At 38.7% G+C, this 22766-nt stretch overlaps 1 protein-coding gene and 1 pseudogene across 1 annotated transcript in view; one reads left to right on the plus strand and one right to left on the minus strand.

Moving 5' to 3' along the window:
* LOC100450355 (probable C-mannosyltransferase DPY19L2) overlaps positions 1-16899 on the minus strand; it is a 65109-nt gene extending 48210 nt beyond the window's left edge. Inside the window, 5 exon segments of the mRNA XM_054560769.1 lie at positions 7134-7225; positions 9549-9606; positions 13946-14039; positions 16780-16852; positions 16855-16899. Coding sequence (XP_054416744.1) covers positions 7134-7225; positions 9549-9606; positions 13946-14039; positions 16780-16852; positions 16855-16872 — 335 coding nt within the window. The 5' untranslated portion in view covers positions 16873-16899.
* A 1769-nt stretch (positions 16900-18668) lies between these two features.
* Positions 18669-22766, plus strand: part of LOC129060718 (E3 ubiquitin-protein ligase ZNRF2-like) — a 42523-nt pseudogene continuing 38425 nt past the window's right edge.

The raw sequence follows: 22766 nt of genomic DNA on the forward strand, positions 1-22766 counted from the left end.
TTTAAAAAACAAGGAAGAAAAACAAATGATTTTTATATATGGCAGAATCTGCCAGGGACTAGTAGGTGAAGAATGGGGTCCTCTGGGAGTTTGGAGGAGATAGTGATCCTTATTTCATTCAGTGAGAGTTCTCATTAGTATTCTATCAAACTTATTTCTCTGATAAGGCTATTTATACTATTCTACCACATATGGTTTTTTTTTGTTCATTTCTCAGACCTCTTAAATATCTAAAATGCTTATAAACGTAATCCCTACAAAAAAAGTGTATCCAAAAAAAAAAGTTTGAAATGAAACTGGTTGTCCTGTTATAAACATTGGTTGTTCAGAAATGCTTCATAAATACGTGAATATATGTACTCTTTATCCATCTTACTCCGCATTTCCCAAATTCATTTGCACACAGAACACTTTTTTCATGGCACATTCATCAAAACCACAGGTTAGAAAACAATGTCAGAGTACCTAAACTTTGAAGAGAAAATGTAATTGTTTCTCAAAAACTTTTGAATCTTGGCAAACTATATACAAACACATACCTTTTGGTTTATTAAAATATTGTAGTTATCTAAAACCTGTAGCCTACACTCTTAAATGGAGAGCAATTTTTACATAGGAATTTTGAATTATTTTCTTAACTCTATACTCAATTTACTTTTAAAATAACTAAAAAATGGTCTAAATTTGGTAATTACAACTTCATAGGTTGAAGTATATATATAAAATATATATATTTACATATTTTTTTTTAGAGGGAGTCTCACTCTGTTGCCCACGCTGGAGTGCAGTGGCACAATCTTGGCTCACTGCAACCTCCGCCTCCCGGGTTCAAGCAATTCTCCTGCCTCAGCCTCCCAAGTAGCTGGGATTACAGATGCACACCACCAGGCCTGGCTAACTTTTGTATTTTAGTAGAGACAGGGTTTCACCATGTTGGCCAGGCTGGTCTCGAACTCCTGACCTCAAGTGATCCGCCCACCTCAGCCTCCCAAAGTGCTGAATTGAAGCATATTTTAAGAAACTTGGGGGGAGGAGCCAAGATGGCCGAATAGGAACAGCTCCGGTCTACAGCTCCCAGCGCGAGCGACGCAGAAGACGGGTGATTTCTGCATTTCCATCTGAGGTACCGTGTTCATCTCACTAGGGAGTGCCAGACAGTGGGCGCAGGTCAGTGGGTGAGTGCACCGTGCGCCAGCCGAAGCAGGGGCGAGGCATTGCCTCACTCGGGAAGCGCAAGGGGTCAGGGAGTTCCATTTCCAGGGGTGACAGACAGCACCTGGAAAATCAGGACACTCCCACCCGAATACTGTGCCTTTCCGACGGGCTTAGGAAACGGTGCCCCAGGAGAGTATAGCCCACACCTGGCTCAGAGGGTCCTACGCCCACGGAGTCTCGCTGATTGCTAGCACAGCAGTCTGAGATCAAACAGCAAGTTGGCAGCGAGGCTGGGGGAGGGGCGCCCGCCATTGCCCAGGCTCGCTTAGGTAAACAAAGCAGCCTGGAAGCTTGAACTGGGCGGAGCCCACCACAGCTCAAGGAGGCCTGCCTGCCTCTGTAGGCTCCACCTCTGGGGGCAGGGCACAGACAAACAAAAAGACAGCAGTAACCTCTGCAGACTTAAATGTCCCTGTCTGACAGCTTTGAGGAGAGCAGTGGTTCTCCCAGCACGCAGCTGGAGATCTGAGAACAGGCTGACTGCCTCCTCAAGTGGGTCCCTGACCCCTGACCCCCGAGCAGCCTAACTGGGAGGCACCCCCCCGCAGGGGCAGACTGACACCTCACACGGCCGGCCAGGTACTCCAACAGACCTGCAGCTGAGGGTCCTTTCTGTTAGAAGGAAAACTAACAGAAAGGACATCCACACCAAAAACCCATCTGTACATCACCATCATCAAGACCAAAAGTAGATAAAACCACAAAGATGGGGAAAAAACAGAGCAGAAAAACTGGAAACTCTAAAAAGCAGAGTACCTCTCCTCCTCCAAAGGAACGCAGTTCCTCACCAGCAACGGAACAAAGCTGGACGGAGAATGACTTAGACGAGCTGAGAGAAGAAGGCTTCAGACGATCAAATTACTCCGAGCTACAGGAGGATATTCAAACCAAAGGCAAAGAAGTTGAAAACTTTGAAAAAAATTTAGAAGAATGTATAACTAGAATAACCAATACAGAGAAGTGCTTAAAGGAGCTGATGGAGCTGAAAACCAAGGCTCGAGAACTACGTTAAGAATGCAGAAGCCTAAGGAGCCGATGCGATGAAATGGAAGAAAGGGTATCAGCCCTGGAAGATGAAATGAATGAAATGAAGCGAGAAGGGAAGTTTAGAGAAAAAAGAATAAAAAGAAACGAGCAAAGCCTCCAAGAACTGTGGGACTATGTGAAAAGACCAAACCTACATCTGATTGGTGTACCTGAAAGTGACGAGGAGAATGGAAACAAGTTGGAAAACACTCTGCAGGATATTATCCAGGAGAACTTCCCCAATCTAGCAAGGCAGGCCAACATTCAGATTCAGGAAATACAGAGAACGCCACAAAGATACTCCTTGAGAAGAGCAACTCCAAGACACATAATTGTCAGATTCACCAAAGTTGAAATGAAGGAAAAAATGTTAAGGGCAGCCAGAGAGAAAGGTCGGGTTACCATCAAAGGGAAGCCCATCAGACTAACAGCGGATCTCTTGGCAGAAACCCTACAAGCCAGAAGAGAGTGGCGGCCAATATTCAACATTCTTAAAGAAAAGAATTTTCAACCCAGAATTTCATATCCTGCCAAACTAAGCTTCATAAGTGAAGGAGAAATAAAATACTTTATAGACAAGCAAATGCTGAGAGATTTTGTCACCACCAGGCCTGCCCTAAAAGAGCTCCTGAAGGAAGCACTAAACATGGAAGGCACAACTGGTAGCAGCCACTGCAAAATCATACCGAAATGTAAAGACCATCGAGACTAGGAAGAGACTGCATCAACTAATGAGCAAAATAACCAGCTAACATCATAATGACAGGATCAGATTCACACATAACAATATTAACTTTAAATGTAAATGGACTAAATGCTCCAATTAAAAGACACAGACTGGCAAATTGGATAAAGACTCAAGACCCATCAGTGTGCTGTATTCAGGAAACCCATCTCACATGCAGAGACACACATAGGCTCAAAATAAAAGGATGGAGGAAGATCTACCAAGCAAATGGAAAACAAAAAAAGGCAGGGGTTGCAATCCTAGTCTCTGATAAAACAGACTTTAAACCAACAAAGATCAAAAGAGACAAAGAATGCCATTACATAATGGTAAAGGGATTAATTCAACAAGAAGAGCTAACTATCCTAAATATATATGCACCCAATACAGGAGCACCCAGATTCATAAAGCAAGTCCTGAGTGACCTACAAAGAGACTTAGACTCCCACACATTAATAATGGGAGACTTTAACACCCCACTGTCAACATTAGACAGATCAACGAGACAGAAAGTCAACAAGGATACCCAGGAATTGAACTCAGCTCTGCACCAAGCGGACCTAATAGACATCTACAGAACTCTCCACCCCAAATCAACAGAATATACATTTTTTTCAGCACCACACCACACCTATTCCAAAATTGACCATATACTTGGAAATAAAGCTCTCCTCAATAAATGTAAAAGAACAGAAATTATAACAAACTCTCTCTCAGATCACAGTGCAATCAAGCTAGAACTCAGGATTAAGAATCTCACTCAAAACCGCTCAACTACATGGAAACTGAATAACCTGCTCCTGAATGACTACTGGGTACGTAACGAAATGAAGGCAGAAATAAAGATGTTCTTTGAAACCAACGAGAACCAAGACACAACATACCAGAATCTCTGGGATGCATTCAAAGCAGTGTGTAGAGGGAAATAGATAGCACTAAATGCCCACAAGAGAAAGCAGGAAAGATCCAAAATTGACACCCTAACATCACAATTAAAAGAACTAGAAAAGCAAGAGCAAACACATTCAAAAGCTAGCAGAAGGCAAGAAATAACTAAAATCAGAGCAGAACTGAAGGAAATAGAGACACATAAAACCCTTCAAAAAATTAATGAATCCAGGAGCTGGTTTTTTGAAAGGATCAACAAAATTGATAGACCGCTAGCAAGACTAATAAAGAAAAAAAGAGAGAAGAATCAAATAGATGCAATAAAAAATGATAAAGGGGATATCACCACCAATCCCACAGAAATACAAACTACCATCAGAGAATATTACAAGCACCTCTACGCAAATAAACTAGAAAATCTAGAAGAAATGGATAAATTCCTGGACACATACACCCTCCCAAGACTAAACCAAGAAGAAGTTGAATCTCTGAACAGACCAATAACAGGAGCTGAAATTGTGGCAATAATCAATAGCTTACCAACCAAAAAAAGTCCAGGACCAGATGGGTTCACAGCCGAATTCTACCAGAGGTACAAGGAGGAGCTGGTACCATTCCTTCTGAAACTATTCCAATCAATAGAAAAAGAGGGAATCCTCCCTAACTCATTTTATGAGGCCAACATCATCCTGATACCAAAGCCTGGCAGAGACACAACAAAAAAAGAGAATTTTAGACCAATATCCTTGATGAACATTGATGCAAAAATCCTCAATGAAATACTGGCAAACAGAATCCAGCAGCACATCAAAAAGCTTATCCACCATGATCAAGTGGGCTTCATCCCTGGGATGCAAGGCTGGTTCAATATACGCAAATCAATAAATGTAATCCAGCATATAAACAGAACCAAAGACAAAAACCACATGATTATCTCAATAGATGCAGAAAAGGCCTTTGACAAAATTCAACAACCCTTCATGCTAAAAACTCTCAATAAATTAGGTATTGATGGGACGTATCTCAAAATAATAAGAGCTATTTATGACAAACCCACAGCCAATATCATACTGAATGGGCAAAAACTGGAAGCATTCCCTTTGAAAACTGGCACAAGACAGGGATGCCCTCTCTCACCACTTCTATTCAACATAGTGTTGGAAGTTCTGGCCAGGGCAATTAGGCAGGAGAAGGAAATCAAGGGTATTCAAGTAGGAAAAGAGGAAGTCAAATTGTCCCTGTTTGCAGATGACATGATAGTATATCTAGAAAACCCCATCGTCTCAGCCCAAAATCTCCTTAAGCTGATAAGCAACTTCAGCAAAGTCTCAGGATACAAAATCAATGTGCAAAAATCACAAGCATTCTTATACATCAATAACAGACAAACAGAGAGCCAAATCATGAGTGAACTCCCATTCACAATTGCTTCAAAGAGAATAAAATACCTAGGAATCCAACTTACAAGGGATGTGAAGGACCTCTTCAAGGAGAACTACAAACCACTGCTCAAGGAAATAAAAGAGGATACAAACAAATGGAAGAACATTCCATGCTCATGGGTAGGAAGAATCAATAGCATGAAAATGGCCATCCTTCCCAAGGTAATTTACAGATTCAATGCCATCCCCATCAAGTTACCAATGACTTTCTTCACAGAATTGGAAAAAACTACTTTAAAGTTCATATGGAACCAAAAAAGAGCCCGCATCGCCAAGTCAATCCTAAGCCAAAAGAACAAAGCTGGAGGCATCACACTACCTGACTTCAAACTATACTACAAGGCTACAGTAACCAAAACAGCATGGTACTGGTACCAAAACAGAGATATAGATCAATGGAACAGAACAGAGCCGTCAGAAATAATGCCACATATCTACAACTATCTGATCTTTGACAAACCTGACAAAAACAAGAAATGGGGAAAGGATTCCCTATTTAATAAATGGTGCTGGGAAAACTGGCTAGCCATATGTAGAAAGCTGAAACTGGATCCCTTCCTTACACCTTATACAAAAATCAATTCAAGATGGATTAAAGACTTAAATGTTAGACCTAAAACCATAAAAACCCTAGAAGAAAACCTAGGCATTACCATTCAGGACATAGGCATGGGCAAGGACTTCATGTCTAAAACACCAAAAGCAATGGCAACAAAAGCCAAAATTGACAAATGGGATCTAATTAAACTCAAGAGCTTCTGCACAGCAAAGGAAACTACCATCAGAGTGAACAGGCAACCTACAAAATGGGAGAAAATTTTCGCAACCTACTCGTCTGACAAAGGGCTAATATCCAGAATCTACAATGAACTCCAACAAATTTACAAGAAAAAAAACAAACAACCCCATCAAAAAGTGGGCAAAGGACATGAACAGACACTTCTCAAAAGAAGACATTTATGCAGCCAAAAAACACATGAAAAAATGCTCAACATCACTGGCCATCAGAGAAATGCAAATCAAAACCACAATGAGATACCATCTCACACCAGTTAGAATGGCAATCATTAAAAAGTCAGGAAACAACAGATGCTGGAGAGGATGTGGAGAAATAGGAACACTTTTACACTGTTGGTGGGACTGTAAACTAGTTCAATCCTTGTGGAAGTCAGTGTGGCGATTCCTCAGGGATCTAGAACTAGAAATTCCATTTGACCCAGCCATCCCATTACTGGGTATATACCCAAAGGACGATAAATCATGCTGCTATAAAGACACATGCACACGTATGTTTATTGCAGCATTATTCACAATAGCAAAGACTTGGAACCAACCCAAATGTCCAACAATGATAGACTGGATTAAGAAAATGTGGCACATATACACCATGGAATACTATGCAGCCATAAAAAATGATGAGTTCACGTCCTTTGTAGGGACATGGATGAAATTGGAAATCATCATTCTCAGTAAACTATCGCAAGAACAAAAAACCAAACACCGCATATTCTCACTCATAGGTGGGAACTGAACAATGAAAACACATGGACACAGGAAGGGGAACATCACACTCTGGGGACTGTTGTGGGGTGGGGGGAGGGGGGAGGGATAGCATTGGGAGATATACCTAATGCTAGATGACGAGTTGGTGGGTGCAGCGCACCAGCATGGCACATGTATACATATGTAACTTACCTGCACGTTGCGCACATGTACCATAGAGCCTAAAGTATAATAATAATAATAGTAATAATAATAATAAATAAAAAATAAAATAAAAAAAAAAGAAACTTAAATTATAATTTATTTGCCTTTGTTTTATCAATCGAAGTTACCTGAGAATCAAAGTTAAAGTATACATCTGAAGTACAAGGAATGGACAGGAAAAACTTTCACGGAGAGGTGGTGTCCACATCACACGGGTGGCCTGAAATCAACAAAATGCCCACTTTACATCATGTTTACTACAACAAACATATTTAAAAACCAGGAGTGAGTTTATTTTAGTAATTTCAATACTAGGCTCACTAGACCCATTTCTGAGTGTCTGGCATAGCTTCTCAGTTTCTGAAGCTCTCTTAACTCATGAGGCCATTATGTAGAGAGCAATTAACTACCATGTCCAGAAACCAGCAACAGATATATCAGACCGAACAAAAGGAAACCCAAGGGACAAACAAGATTGTACGTATAAGAGCTGTGAGAATTCTGGGACTGACCAACTAGATCCGCAGCCCAGCCCTGCAGTATGATCCTGGCATATGATCCTGGCATCCCAGGCTTTGGGATATATGCATGCCGAGACAAATACCTAAACACATGTCACCTAGGTCATTCACAAGCACGAAGAGAGTTTCTACATAACAAGTATGAATGAATATAAATACACACTCTCAATAGCTAAGATTGCCTCAGATTTTGTAAAATGTACCTTAAAAAAGGTTAAGTATATATTTTAAAAACAACTAGAAGTATTTGGGAACTACAAATGTGATGCATGTAATGAAAGTATTAAATTTTCATACAAACTTTAAAATTACTTCTAAGACATATGGGTCAGAGTATTAGAAAAATTTTCCATCAAAAATTCTGAAATTCTAGAAAGAATGTGAACTCTTATTACTTTGCAAGAGTCTTAAAAGTTATTGCTCCCCTTCCAAGATACCAAAATTGTAAATGTTGGAAGAGGAATTATGATGCATAAAAGAAAGTCAACTTATAGCAACAGTTGTCTGGCACATTCAAAGAAAAAGCTTTGTCTTTATATCAGCACATTGTTGAATGTCAATGCATTTGTTTGCTTTAAAATAATATATATGGCTTTTATGTATAATTTTTATGATTCCTTTATCTAACTGATTTTTAAAAATTAACCCAACAGCAATGGATAAAAGTACTTCTACCCTGGCTGGGCGTGGTGGCTCACGCCTGTAATCCCCAGTACTTTGGGAGGCCAAGGCGGGTGGATCACGAGGTCAGGAGTTCGAGACCAGCCTGGCCAACATGTTGAAACCCCATCTCTACTAAAAATACAAAAATTTAGCTAAGCATGGTGGCACATGCCTGTAATCCCAGCTACTCAGGAGGCTGAGGCAGGAGAACTGCTTGAACCCGGGAGGCAGAGGTTGCAGTGAGCCAAGATCACGCCATGGCACTCCAGCCTGGGCGACAAAACAAGACTCCATCTTGAAAAAAAAAAAAAAGTACTTCTACCCTATGAAACCTGTGTCATAACATATTAAATATTTTGCTCCCAAGAGCTAGGAGTCAGAATCTCTCTCTTTTTCATTGCCACATCCTCAGCATCTAACAGAGCATGGACATGGTATGTAACAATATTTTGTTGAATGTATCCATCATATTTGAAATAAGCTTCTATGAGCTCTATTTTAGGTGGACTGTTTCATTGGGATGAATCAGTAAGTTAATGTCTATTTTGAATTCAGCATTTTGCACTATTGAACAGACAGCATGATGTAACAAAGAAGTGAGGGAGCAGGTGGCAGTGTCTTAACTGTGTCCCTGCTGTCAGGCCTGAGGCCTCTTTCATTGTTGTTAAGGGGAGTGCAATGTATACAAAGTTTCAGTTAGGCAAGATGAATAAGTTCTAGAGATCTGCTATACAACGTTGTGTTAATACTGTATTGTACACTTACAAATCTGTTAAGAGGGCATATCTCATGTTATTTATTCTTACCATAATAAAAAAGTTGAATATATATGTTACATATATAAAATATATAAAAGTTTTTATAAAATATAACTATAATTTTATAATTAATAAAATATAAATTAATATATATGTGAGGTTTTAGAGGCAGACAGACATAGAATAGGAAACCCAGCTTCATCACGTAGTAAATGTGGAATGTGGAAAAGAAACTTAATTTTCTCTAAATTTAAATTTAATAACTTGTATGGTGAGGCTACTACCACCCATAAAAAAAGTTTAGTGGGAATATATCAGATAATGTGCATGACGTGATTCAACTGAACAAGTACAGTATTTCCTTTTCCCTACAGAATATATGTATATATTTACTAAATAAGGCAAGAGATTTCATGTTTGAAATTCTAGCTATTTAAACATTTCGATCAGCATGATTAAAATATCAACTTATAACACAAGGGTCTTTAAAATATTGTGAAGTCCTAAGTAGTACACAATTACATATTGTTTTGATGAGTATATTTCCTTGTTCCTCTATAACCCCTTCTATTTCTTAAAAATTGCTTTCTAGAAAACAAACCTCTCCATGGTTGAAAAAGCAGCACAGTGCTGTAATAAGACCTCCTAGTTGAGTCCCACTGTAAAAAATAATAAGAGTATACAATCAAAATTCATGTAAAATATAGTGAGTTTTTCACAAAATTACCTCAGAATTTAAAACCATAGTTTAAATCTTATTTAAAACATAATAGTACTAAACCATACCCATGTGGTTGATGTTTAAATCCTGAATGTACAATTCTAAAAAGTGTACATATAAATTAATCTCAATTTTATAATGTATCATAGCTAAAATACTTTCTAAATAAAATACATAAGGTGTGAACATATATATATATTTTTTTTTTGAGATGGGGTCTTGCTGTGTCACCCAGGCTGGAGTACAGTGGCAAAATCTTGGCTCACTGCAACCTCCGCCTCCTGGGTTCCAACGATTCTCCTGCCTCAGGTTCCTGAGTAGCTGAGATTACAGGCATGTGCCACTATGCCCGGCTAATTTTTTACTTTTAGTAGAGATGGGGATTCACCATGTTGGCCAAGCTGGTCTCAAACTCCTGACCTCGTGATCCACCCGCCTCAGCCTCCCAAAGTGCTGGGATTACAGGTGTGAGCCACCGCGCCCCACCACACAAAATAATTTTTAAGAAACAGGCTAGTACTTTAGAGTCCAGATCACATCCTTTGAATAACCTGAATAAAGGCAAATTTTTATCTTTTGAAATTGGATTTAAGGGATTGAGAGATGAAGACAAGATTCAAACAGTTTCATGTAGCATTAACTTAGAACTGTCTAAACTACTGCAAATATTCTTTACTTGAGTCCCAGAGAAGTAATAATGCAGAATACAAAAATCAGATGAAAGATAAAAACCATTTTTTTGTTGTTGTCTTTTTTGTTTGTTTGTTTGTTTGTTTGAGAAGGAGTCTCGCTCTGTCACGCAGGCTTGAGTGCAGTGGCGCGATCTCGGCTCACTGCAACCTCCGCCTCCCCGGTTGAAGCCGATTCTTCTGCCTCAGCCTCCCGAGTAGCTGGGATTACAGGCGCCCGCCACCATGCCCGGCTAATTTTTTTTTGTATTTTTAGTAGAGACGGGGTTTCGCCATGTTAGCCAGGATGGTCTCAATCTCCTGACCTCATGATCCGCCCGCCTCAGCCTCCCAAAGTGCTGGGATTACAGGCGTGAGCCACTGCGCCTGGCCCAAAAACAGAACTTTTTTTAAAAAAATAGAACATTTTTCAACCTGCCCGAACAATCTCAAAGCAATCCTTTTCCCTCAAAATACTTCAATGAGCTTATATTTTTCTATACGGCATATAGAAAAGTGCATAAAATTTCTAGCTTATAGAACTATTGTAAAGGGAATGTCCATGTAGTCACCATATAATTAATTGAAATAGAGAAATGATTATACTCAGTCTTCACTTGCCAGCCTCCAAGGTAAGAATCAGCTACTGACCTGATTTTTGAGATTATCAACATAACTCTTTCTATACACATATCAAACTATGATTTACTTTAATCTGTTTTTAAACAACATACAAATGGAAGAACACATTATTTTTTAAAATTTTGTACCTGGATTCACTCATTCAAAACTATAGTTGTTAGATTCAACCATGTTTTATGTAGCTGTACAGTTCATTCATTCTCATTATTGTATACTGTTCCACCATGTTAATAAACCAAAATGTATTCATTTCTCTGTTAATGGATATTTGGGTTGTTTCCAGTTTGAAGCTATTGCAAATAATGCTACTATATCATTGCATGTACTTCCTAGTACACATGTGCAATACTTTTTTGGGAATATATACGTTAAATTAGAATTGCTGAGTTATAAGGTATCTATACCTTCAACTTTACCAGATAATATACACTGTTTACCAAAATAGTTGTACCAATTTATATGTCCACCTGTGGTGGATGAAAGCTCCTTTATCAATCTATTAGATGTGGGTTGGTGTTTCACTGTGGTCTGAATTTGTATGTTCTTTATGACAAATGATGGTGGTCAACTTTACATATGTTTATTGACCATTTGGTGTTCTTCTGGGAAATATCAGTTCATAAACATTTTGTCCATTTTTCTATCAGGTTGTCTTTCTTCTTTGTCTTTATCTTCCCACTCTAATATAAACTTCACAAGGACAGAGATTTCTGTATTCCAAGCACCTAGAACAGTGCTCCTGGTCACACAAAAGGCTTTCAATAAATATTTATCAAATTAATGAATGGAATTTCTGGATAGTAGGTGGGGTATATACTTTGTAAATATCTTCACTCACTTTCAGGTTTTTTTTTATCCTACAGTTCTTTTGAGGTAAAATTGATAAATTCATCAAATTTATCAGTTTCTCTTCATGGCTGGATTTTTGTATCTTGTTTAAGAAATCATTTCTTATTCCAAGTGACTTTTTCTATATTATATGCTGAACACTTTTATAAATTTGTCTTTCATATTTGAGTGTTTAATCCAGCTTGGATTTATTATTTATATAGTTCCAAGTTCTCTTTGTTCCATATGATTTCCCAATTATTCCAGCACTATTTATTAAAATGCCTGTCCTTACCCACCAATCTGCAACACCCACTCTTCCATATATCAAATGCCTTTAAATGTACATTTCTGCTTCTGGGCTCTATTCTATTTCAGTTATCTATTTGTCTATTCCTGTGCCAATATCATAGCGTCTTTTTACATTAGCTTTATAATATAGCAACAATTGATAGTGCAAATCCTCCTTTTTCAAGAATACCTTGACTGTATTTGGCCCTTTGCATTTCTGAATAACTTTTAAATCAGCTCATCAAAGTCAACAAAAAATATGTTGGAATTTTGACTGGTAGAGCATTGAATCTATAAATCTTTTTAATATCAAGTTTTCAATCAATCAATGTGGACTATCCCTCCACTTAGCTTTTCCTAGACATATCTCAGGAATGTTTTAATCATTTTCCCATAGCTGTCATATATATCTTTTGTTGGATTTATTCTGAGGAACGTCATGCTTTTAATGCTATTCTAAATAGCATCCTTTCAAAATTTCATTTTCTATTTGATCCTAAAGTATAAAATTTATAATTTTGAATTTTAGTATTAATGTTTACATCTAGTAACATTGTACATTTTCTTATTGCAAATACTGTATCCATAAACTTGTAAAATTTTTCTAGATATACGATGTAATCTACTTTTAAGAACACTTCTTTCTTTTTTTTTTTTTTCAAGTTTTCCAATCCTTATACTTATTACTACTTTTCTTTTTATGTACTGTGCTGGGTAGTATCTCTGGTACAACACTGACTATGTTACTAGTTTTCATTGATTCTATGCTAGTCTTTTTTATGCTGAAAACTTCCTAAAACAAAGAGTGTGTATATTTACTAATCTCTATATTGACATAAGCCCTATGAAAACTCAACAAATATTTGTTGAAAGAGTAAAGCTATTAATTAATTTTAATTTTAAATGTTGTACATGACAAGAATAACATTGTAAAGAAATCTGATGATTCAGCTAGGAATATGTTCCACTGAAAGAAACAGAAAACCTAACAAAAGTAGCTTACACAATAAGGATGTTGTTCATTATATCATTCAACAAGAAAATGAAAGATAAGTATCTGTTGGCATTGGTTCAGCAGCAGAAGGATGGTAGGCCGGATATATCTGCTATTTTTATGGCCTTTCCCTTATGGTCACAAGATGACTGCTACAGTTCTGGGCATGACATCCTAGTGTAATAAAACAGGAAGAAACAGAGAAGGGGCAGCTAAGTCTGTCCTTTTGTGAGAAAGGCAGATACTTTCCTAGATGTAACCAAAACTGACTTCACCTTAGTTTTCATTGACAAAAACTTGCTGATTTGGCTATCTCAGGGAGCAATTAAGTGTGGGAGCAAAACACATGACTGCTGAAATTAATTTCAACTTATCACCTGAGACCGGTCTCACTGCTTCTTCATTGTGGTACTCTTATCAAGATAGGCAGGCCAGCAGATGTAAGTGCCTGCCACATGTGATACACAGTTTTTCCTACTGCTTTCTTAATTTCATCCTTAGAGAATACAATTAGAAATAAGCTGCTGTTACTGCTAACCAAAGATCTCCTCCAATGTTTTATTAATTTTACACATGAACTAGGACATATTCCATTAAAGCCTTTGTTAGGAAATCTTAATTAGTTAAAAAAAAATCCTTACAGGATAAAAGGGATGCCTTTGAGATAGAATTTTAGTGACATCTCCAGTTTCTGGTTACATGATATTGGTTAAGCTTCTGAAAAAATCAAATAAATCCACAAACTTTCCTGATATGAATCTAATCTCGTTAATTTTCCTTTCCATTCAATCAAAAAATATCAGCCAGTCTGTATAAGCCCACTGAAAGGTCTCTTAATTCAGTAGTAGTCTTACCTCAGGTATGCTCCATACATGAAGAACAATCCCATCATTAGTCCATTTAAAATAAAGACTACACCAACATAAAAGCAAGCAGGATCTCCCAATCCTTTGAAAAGATACAGATAATCAGTGTTTAATGAATATATGACTCGAAAGCAATTGGGCATAATTATCTCAGTGCTTTGCAATCAAGAGCTCATGAATTTGCTGAAAGCATTTGCTTTCTAGATTGCTGCTGTGTTTAATTCTTTACTCTTATAAGAGTTTGTGTGTGTGTGTATGCAGACACATATGTGTGTGTGTATATGTGTGTATATATATGTGTGTATATATGCACATACACATATGTAAGCTCACCCTTAATGAGCAATTATATAGTTACACTTATACTTTATACTTTTTATAACTGCATTTGTACTTTCCTCTGATGAATTACTATTATACTGTAATGATTTGTTGGGGATTCACATTTATTTAGGTGATGCTGCTAGTGTTCAGTGTCTGGAACTGTCTGTAGAACCACTTAATGAATACAAAAGAAAATCCATTGCATTATTTTTATCTTTTGCTAGGCTCTAGGAAGAGTTAAGATACGGTTTTGACTTCAGGGTACAGCTTTAGTCTATACAAAATGATCCAGTCATTTGATCCATTATTATGTATAGCTAGAATCTTAGTATATTCCATATAGATCACACATGTGTGTGGCAAGATGTACTTTACAATCATCCAACATTTTTCTCAGAACAAGTTTATGATATTAGCTGGTATAAAAATACTTTTCTTATGATTAAGAAAACAGAACACAGAATATTCAACTTGTCAAAGGTTACTTCACTTTAACTGGCTGGAGCCAAGGTCTGAAGGCTGGCCTTCTGATTCCCCCTGCCTCTCTGGTCACTCCTTTCAATCAGTTCCAGTAACTTCTCTTGTTTTATGTACCACTCTTTAATACTGGACCACCTTGGGCTCTGTCATATGCCCCCTTCATTTCTCCATCTGCACATTCTCCATAAGGAAATCCTTCCACATCCATGACTCCAATGATCTATATACAGATGACTCCAACTCTACATTTAATCCAGAACTTGCTCCTTATTCTTATACCCAGATGGCCACTTGATGTCCCCACTCTGAGGTCTCTCAAGTACCTCAAATTCATGCATACACAATGAAACATAACAATACAAACCTGCTGCTGTTCAAATGTTTCCTACCATTCAAAGGAGCTCAGTTACTTAAGCTAGAAACCAAACTGTGTTTCACATGATTCTTCACTCACCTTCCCCTCTCTTAACAAACAATTACCAAGTTTTGTCCATTCTACTTCCAAAATCTCTCTCAAACCCAGGCATTTGCACATTATCTTTCCTGCAATCACTTGCTGAGAATATAATAGTCTCCTACCTGGCCTCCCTGAACCTAGTTTTGTCCCTTTACTAATATTCTTTCCATACCATTGACTAAATAATGTTTTAAAATGAAACTCTGTTAAAATTCTTCAATGGATAAAGTATAAAATCCTTCACCAGTGCACCCCTTTCATGATCTGATCCTTGCTTATATTCCCAGCACCATTTCACATCATTTTTCTTCTCCATTGCTTCCAGGAATTCTAGCCTTCTTTCAGTTCTCTCTTGCTTCAGGATATTTGAATATGTTATTCTCTATTCTTAAAATACTTATCCTCTCTTAATCCTAATGTCGGTAATCTTATTTTCTTATTTGTAATATCCATCACAGTTGTAACTGCTAACAGCCCCCTTACAGCATAAACTCTATGAGGGTAAGGTCCCATGTCTAGCTGGTTCATCTCTGTGTCCCAAGTGCCAAACACTAACTTATCACTTATTGGGAATGTAATTAATACCATATTTAGGTGATCATTTTCACCACTCAGACAGGGTCACACCTTCTAGCTGATTGACTCATTGAAAAGCATCTCATTTTATGAGGCATTTTCTCCAATCCTTTACATTGTACACAAAAAAGTATAACTGCCCATCAAACATCCTCATCAATTCTATTTTTACTGAGGGAATCAGTAAAAAATGTAAGGAAAATAGATTTAGTTTATATTCCAAGAGTTGAATGTTGTTACAAACAAGTCTAAAAATTTATTCATAAAATATAATAAGTCATGTTGTTAAGAATTTGAAGAAATGTAGAAAAAACAACAGTGCTAGTGTTATGAAAAGAGATACCTGTGGCTCTGAACGAGAGTCTCAAGGGACAGCACCATACTTGAATTGTAAAAGTGCTGAAATGCAAACATCTTAAATGGAAGTGACCACTATGTATCCTGGAAAGCTGTTAGATGATTCCAAAAGCGGTTCTTTGACAAAGAAACCAACGTAGAAGATAAATAGGAAGAGTTTTATTAATACTACTCATGGACTATGAGCATATATAAAAAAGTAATGTTTCTAAATCCATCTATTATTGCATATCCTATTGTTAAATATGTATGCATAATTAAATTTATACATTAGCTATTACAAATAGATATCTGACTAATCTATCCTCTAAATTTATATATTGAAGCTACCCCAAAAAACATCTTTCTGTATCTTCACATTCTGAAATAGAAGATTAACTTATAGTCAAGATTGCCTTACAATGGGATATGTTAATACTCAAATTCCAAAATTTATACTCAAATTTGTAAGTACACAGTCTTCTCAGAAAACTACTTTAAAATGTAAAATACTCATTGAGGTGAGTCAGTTCTAATTTGTTTTAAATCAACAACAGTATTTTACAATAATTCTTAATATTATTAAATCATAATATTATTAAATGTTTATGAATGTTTACAAATGACAACATTTTTGGAAGAAACATGCCTTCACAGCTTTGAACTTCATTAAGAGGTTCTATTCTGGTGACATTCCAGCAGGTCTTAGTTTCTAGTCCAAATATAAATTCATTATTCCCATGGATGTGCAATACCAGGTGGCTATGATTACCTTCAAAAAGATCAAAACAAAGAGATAATGGAGGAAAATATATTCTCTTCATAATAATAATCTTTCCAAAATACCATTTTGTGATGGTTGCCTTAGACATTATAAACTCTGACAAATTTATTTAGATCATTTCACTTAGGAATCAGTCACTTCAAAATTATACATTATGCCTCTACATAGAAAAATATATATGTGGTAACCAATTCTGTAATATAAATAATAGTAAGTCAATATAAAAGTATATAATTAAAATATGGTGATTAATAGAAAAATACAAAGATTTATAGAAACATTTCATAATTCACTTCATTTAGATCCTTGAATTTATTCCTTCATAAAATATATAAAATATATTATAAAAACTGGAACAGAATGGAATAATAGCACCTGTGCCCGTTACAATTTTAACCAAGCAGAAGATTTAATTGACCAATTGTTTCCAATCTGCAAGCTATTTTTAAAAGTTCAAAGACAAAGAAAAAATAACAACAGAAAAAAATTTCCAACAGAATGTTCATGTCTCAGAGGTTTTTTGAAAATAACACTATACATTCTGGGAAACTAATGTGAAATCACTGGGGGGAAAAAGTCAAAAAATAAAGAGTTGAAAAGAGAAAGTAAGCACCTCTTAGAGCTAACCATTTTAAATATTTTGGTGATTGGCCACGTGCGGTGGCTCACGCCTGTAATCCCAGCACTTTGGGAGGCCAAGGCGGGCAGAACACAAGGTCAGGAGTTCGAGGCCAGCCTTGCCAACATGGTGAAACCCCATCTCTACTAAAAATACAAAAATTAGCTGGGCATGGTGGCAGGCGCCTGTGATGCCAGCTACTCAGGAGGTTGAGGCAGAAGAATCACTTGAAATCGGAAGGCAGAGGCTGCAGTGAGCCAAGATCACCCCACTACACTCTGGCCTGGGCGACAAGAGCGAAACTCCATCTCAAAAAAAAAAGAAAATGTTGGTGATTATCTCTCCAGTCCTCCCCCTAGGCATTTAAAACATGAAATTAGAGTTACTCAATACTACCTAATGAGATCATATTATCAATACTAATGTAATATGCATCACTAAACATCAGAAACATCTTTCCACGTCTCACAAGTGTAGTTTTATTATGCAGGTTGACATAGTAGGCAAAGCATAGCTTTGATGTCAGAATTGAACTCAAATTCTGACTCTGCAAGTTATAGTTTCCATGGTCTCAAGTAATCCTTCAACGGCTGTCAATCACTTCACCTCTCAAATGAGTTTAATAATAACCATTCTACAAGAGAAGTGAGATAAGCGCTCACATATACTGTCCTATATGTCCTAAGTATAGTGCTGGCATATAATATGCAGTGAATGCTTTTACCTTTTTAAAACATTCTGTTCTAAACTTACATTTTTATTTGTAAATGAGAAATTAATCCCCTCTGAAATTAATCTCGCAGGGGGAGCGAAGCGACGGTTGCCGGGAAGCGCCGCGCCACCCCTCCCTCCCATTCTTCGTCCTCCCCTCGCGCGCCACCCGTTTTTCCTCTTTCTCCGTTAATAACAGCTGGGTGGCTGCGGAGAAGGGAAGGTGGCTCCCGGCGGAGTCTGGGCGGGCGCCTCCCACTCAGCCTCCAGTCGCCGTGGGAGCCGGAGGATGGCGGCGGTAGCAGCGGCTGCCCGAGAGGAGGCAGTGCCGAGGCCCGGGGCGCCAAGCGCGGCGGCAGAAAGCGGCAGCGGCCCGTCGTGGCGCACCAGAACCAAAACCAGCGGCAGTCGCACGGCCCCCTGAGCCGCCCCTTCCTGCTGGAGCCAGCGAGGGGTGCCTGCAGCCGGGACACCTTCCTCTCCGCGTCTCCTCGTCTCCCGCGCCCGCGTCAGGTCGCCAGCCTTGCCACCGCCCCGAGAAGAGCGCGCGGGCGCCGACTGCCCCTCGGGGCGCCGGGCGGCGGCCCTGGACGTGACGGGGCCTCTCTGGGCCGGCCGCGGCGCCTCGGCCCTGCCCTCCAGCTCCCGCGTTCGCTCCTGCCTTCTCGGCCCTCGGGGCGCAGCGCGCGGCCCGGTCCGGGGTAGGGCGGACATAAGCGCCAAGCAGAGCGGCCTGGCCGCCGCTAACGGCGCACGCGCGCGTACTCGGCTCGGATCTACCTTCCAGTAGCAGCGGAGGGGCCAATGGGACCGGGACCGGGGCCGGGAGCCCAGTGCCGGGGGCCGCCGCCGCCGCGGGGAGGTTGCCGGCTCAGGTGCCTAGCGCGCAGCAGCCCAGCGCCTCGGGCGGCGCCGCAGCGGCCTCGGCAGTACCGTGCAGCTGTTTCCTCGGGGGGGCGTGGCGTCGGGGACCCCCGCGGCGCAGTCCGCCTTCAGCATCCCGAACAGCAGCAGAGGCCCGTACGGCTCGCAGGACTCGGTGCACAGCAGCCCTGAGGATGGCGGCGGCGGCCGGCACCCGCTGGTGGGCGGGAGCCACGGCGGGCCGCGCCTGGTGATCGGCTACTTACCAGCTCACCTCTCACCGCACGTGTTTGGAGGTACGGACCCCTCTGCACGCGCCCGCGCTGGGTCCTCCAGCGGCTGCACGTGGGGCGTGGCCGCCGGCTATTTTTACCCTTATCCTTTTCTCCTTCTGCCAGGGCGCCGGGGTCTGCTTCGCCCGCGCCGGTCTCCATCCTGGGAAGAAACCCGGCACTTAACACTGCGGTGTCGCTACCGCGTAGACACGTGGTTTTGTTTTTAAACATCGTGAGCACCCACACCTCAGCGGCTGCACAGTAGAGATAGTCTATTTTCCAGTGAGTTGACTGGAGCAAATGTTGTTTTACAGCAAACCCACGAAACAGCCCTTGTGGTTGTGGCTTTTAGTACCAGGAAGTCAGGAGGAGACCCGTTGCTAAATGTAGTTCTATCTGGGGACTCGAGTGGGGAACAATTGTTAAAAGCCAAAAGTCAAAGGGTCTCAAATGAACTCTGAGTTCATCTTTGGACCGACTTTTAATATAAAGCTGTAATCCTTAAATCTGTGTCAGCAGTCCCACTTACTATGTCACTTTAATTGGATGAATGCGTTAATGAAAAGTTTGTTTTTAAACGTCACTAAACTGCTACTTAAGATCACAGTTAATGTGCGTCCTGCTTAATTTGGAAACCATTTAAAAAATGGAAAAGTTTCTTAGGGAAGTAAAAATTTTGCAACTCTGCCTACAAGGTACAGTAATTGGCTAGGTTCTTTTGAAGAGCAGTGTTGACTAGAGTTGAGGAAAAGTCAGTTGTGAAAAATGGACATTTTTAATAGCAAAATGATGTGCTTTACTATAGAAACAGGAGGAAGGGTGCATTATCCTGGGGAAAATGAATTCTTCTTCAGTTATGTTTTATGCTGATCTACTTTATTGCAAAACACTAATAGTAAATGAATCAAGACCACCTCCCCTCCCCGCTTTATGAAAATAAATAGAAGTATAGAAGATAAGCATTCCCATTTCATTGCATTATGTATCTCATATTAGAAGAATTCGGTACTGAGCACAGATGAGCAGCGAAAACACCATTCCCTACATTTTTGTGCCTCTTTTACTTATATATTTGTAAACGTAGGAACTTTGAGTGGAGACTTAGTAAAGTGGAATACGTAGTAATTTATCTGTTCTGATGTTCTGTACTATCAGCATACACGCCAGCATAAATTAAAAATAGGAATGTCATGTTTAGTTTTTCCCATCTTTTTAGTAACGCTTTGTACATTCAATATGGAATGACGCTTGACTTTTAATTAGCTACCTTGTTTTAAAGTAATTTTTGCTTCTTAAAAATATTCATCCCTCTTAAAATTGGGCCATTTTAAATCATTTGCTTTTGGGTAAAAGAACTCTACTGGTGTCCTTAAAGTGATTTGATCACAACTAACCTAACAGTTGAAGTTGCTGTAGTCCATACTGAAGAATATAAAAGGCAGTTTTTGAGAATTGGTGATTAGTGCGAGAATGAAGGGCAAACTGGTTTTTAGTCTTTATCTTTTTAAAGTGAAAATTTGCATTTAGCAGTTATCAAAAGATGAATATTTAAGTTTGCTGAAGAAGGGTGAATAGGAAAAGCCTTGTCAAGTTAATAGTTAATATTTATTTGATATGCTGATTTTTAAAAATTCATTTTCTAAGAGCTGATAATTCCCTTTGAGAAACATTATATTTCTGTGGGTTTGTTAAGTAAATGCATTCTATTCAGAGCAAGAGACAGTTGAGCCCCATGCTATTCCTAGTAAGTAAAAATACCTAGTTGCTTAAAGTTGGAGATAAAGCATTTATCTTTTTTCTTATCTAAATTCTAGATTTGTTCACTCATTATAGTTCTTTTAGTGCTGTTGGGGTTGGGTGACTGGGGCCTAGTAGTACAGTGACACTTTCTGAGGAACTTAGAGCAGCCTTTCTCACCCGGCTTTCTGGAGAGAATTGTGCCATAGTGTGCAATGAATTTTAACTTTTAGCACCAGTGCATTTAAGACGGTTTTAGTTATGTATCATTCTTGGAACAATTGAGAAAGGTCACTGAAATAATTTCCTGTGTTTGGTGATTCAGATGAGGAACCTCAGTTGAGAATTGCTGGAAAGGGATCAGAGAAATTACCTGTTCTTATTATATGACAGGATCAGATGAAAGTGCCACATCCTGAAATCTCTGTTGAGGCAGGGAGATGGAATACACTTATGTAAAAACCCATCTTAGTGGCATTGCCTTACTGAGATTTTTACCTATATTTTAGTGGATGGGTTATTAGGAAAACAATAGAAGCATGTTTCTCATCATCTTGAGATTTAGGGAGCTAGATGAAGAATCTTATGATTAAAAAGATTAGACTTGACTATACATCACATTTACTTAATTTTTTAGTATCTATTATGGCATTGTGTTTATTCAGTTACAAATTGTATAAATGGTTATATACAAATAACTCCATCTGAAAATTGGTAAAAGGATTATTTCAGAATTAATGGAAAGTTCATATTGTTTCTTGTAAAACTGTTGTTTTAATTGTTGTTTATATTATTAACGTCTCCTAATAAGAAAATATGGTACTAGTAAGATTCAAAATTATTCTCTTGTGAGCTCTCATGTAATTTATAGAAAATGAAAAACAGTCCCCCGCCTTTTATTTTTAACACTTAAGAGTCTAGCAAGTGGAATTGTTAGTAGTTCCCTCATAATGAATTGCCACATTGAACGAGGAAGTTTTCTGTGTTGGTTTTATGTTTTGCTGTCTTTTGGACATCTATTTTGGCTATATACACTCTTATTCTCTCTAGAGAACTGGAAGAGAAATGCCTAATCCAGATATTTCAGTGTGTAGAAATTTCCTAGAATTGAGTGGCCGGACATCAGAATGTGATTATATTTATATAGGAGTTTTTAGGTGAAGTAAATCTTGTCCTTGTTATTCTTTTCAGACTGAGGAGTGTTAAAGTGAACAGACGCTTTCTTGACTACTGCTAGTGTTGTCCATCACCTTTGTTTTAAAACAGGTCTTAAGGGTATTTCCTAATATTTAAAAATCTTGATGATATCTTAGAGAGGGTTTGTTTGGCTTTAATTTACGTCTATGTTTTTTTCCACTGTCAAGTAGCTACTCATAAGAGCATAAAATGAGTTGTAAAATAGCCTTTAATGATGCAGCAAGGATGGGGTAGATGAATTGGGCTATAGAAATGTACCAATACATGGAGATTATTTCCAGAGAAATCATGTGGACTTCTATAATGTATCCTTGAGTCCGGAAGTGAAAATGTAAAATGACTTAATCTAAGACAACCAGTGGTGCTGGGTTGCTTTTGGCCTCCTGATTTTCTTGAGCTTTTTTGGGTGTGGCTTGCTCATGAGTATTTCAGTAGTCTGATTGTAATTC

The sequence above is a fragment of the Pongo abelii genome, chromosome 6 (genome assembly GCF_028885655.2).
Source record: "Pongo abelii isolate AG06213 chromosome 6, NHGRI_mPonAbe1-v2.0_pri, whole genome shotgun sequence".
Taxonomy (NCBI): Eukaryota; Metazoa; Chordata; class Mammalia; order Primates; family Hominidae; genus Pongo; species Pongo abelii.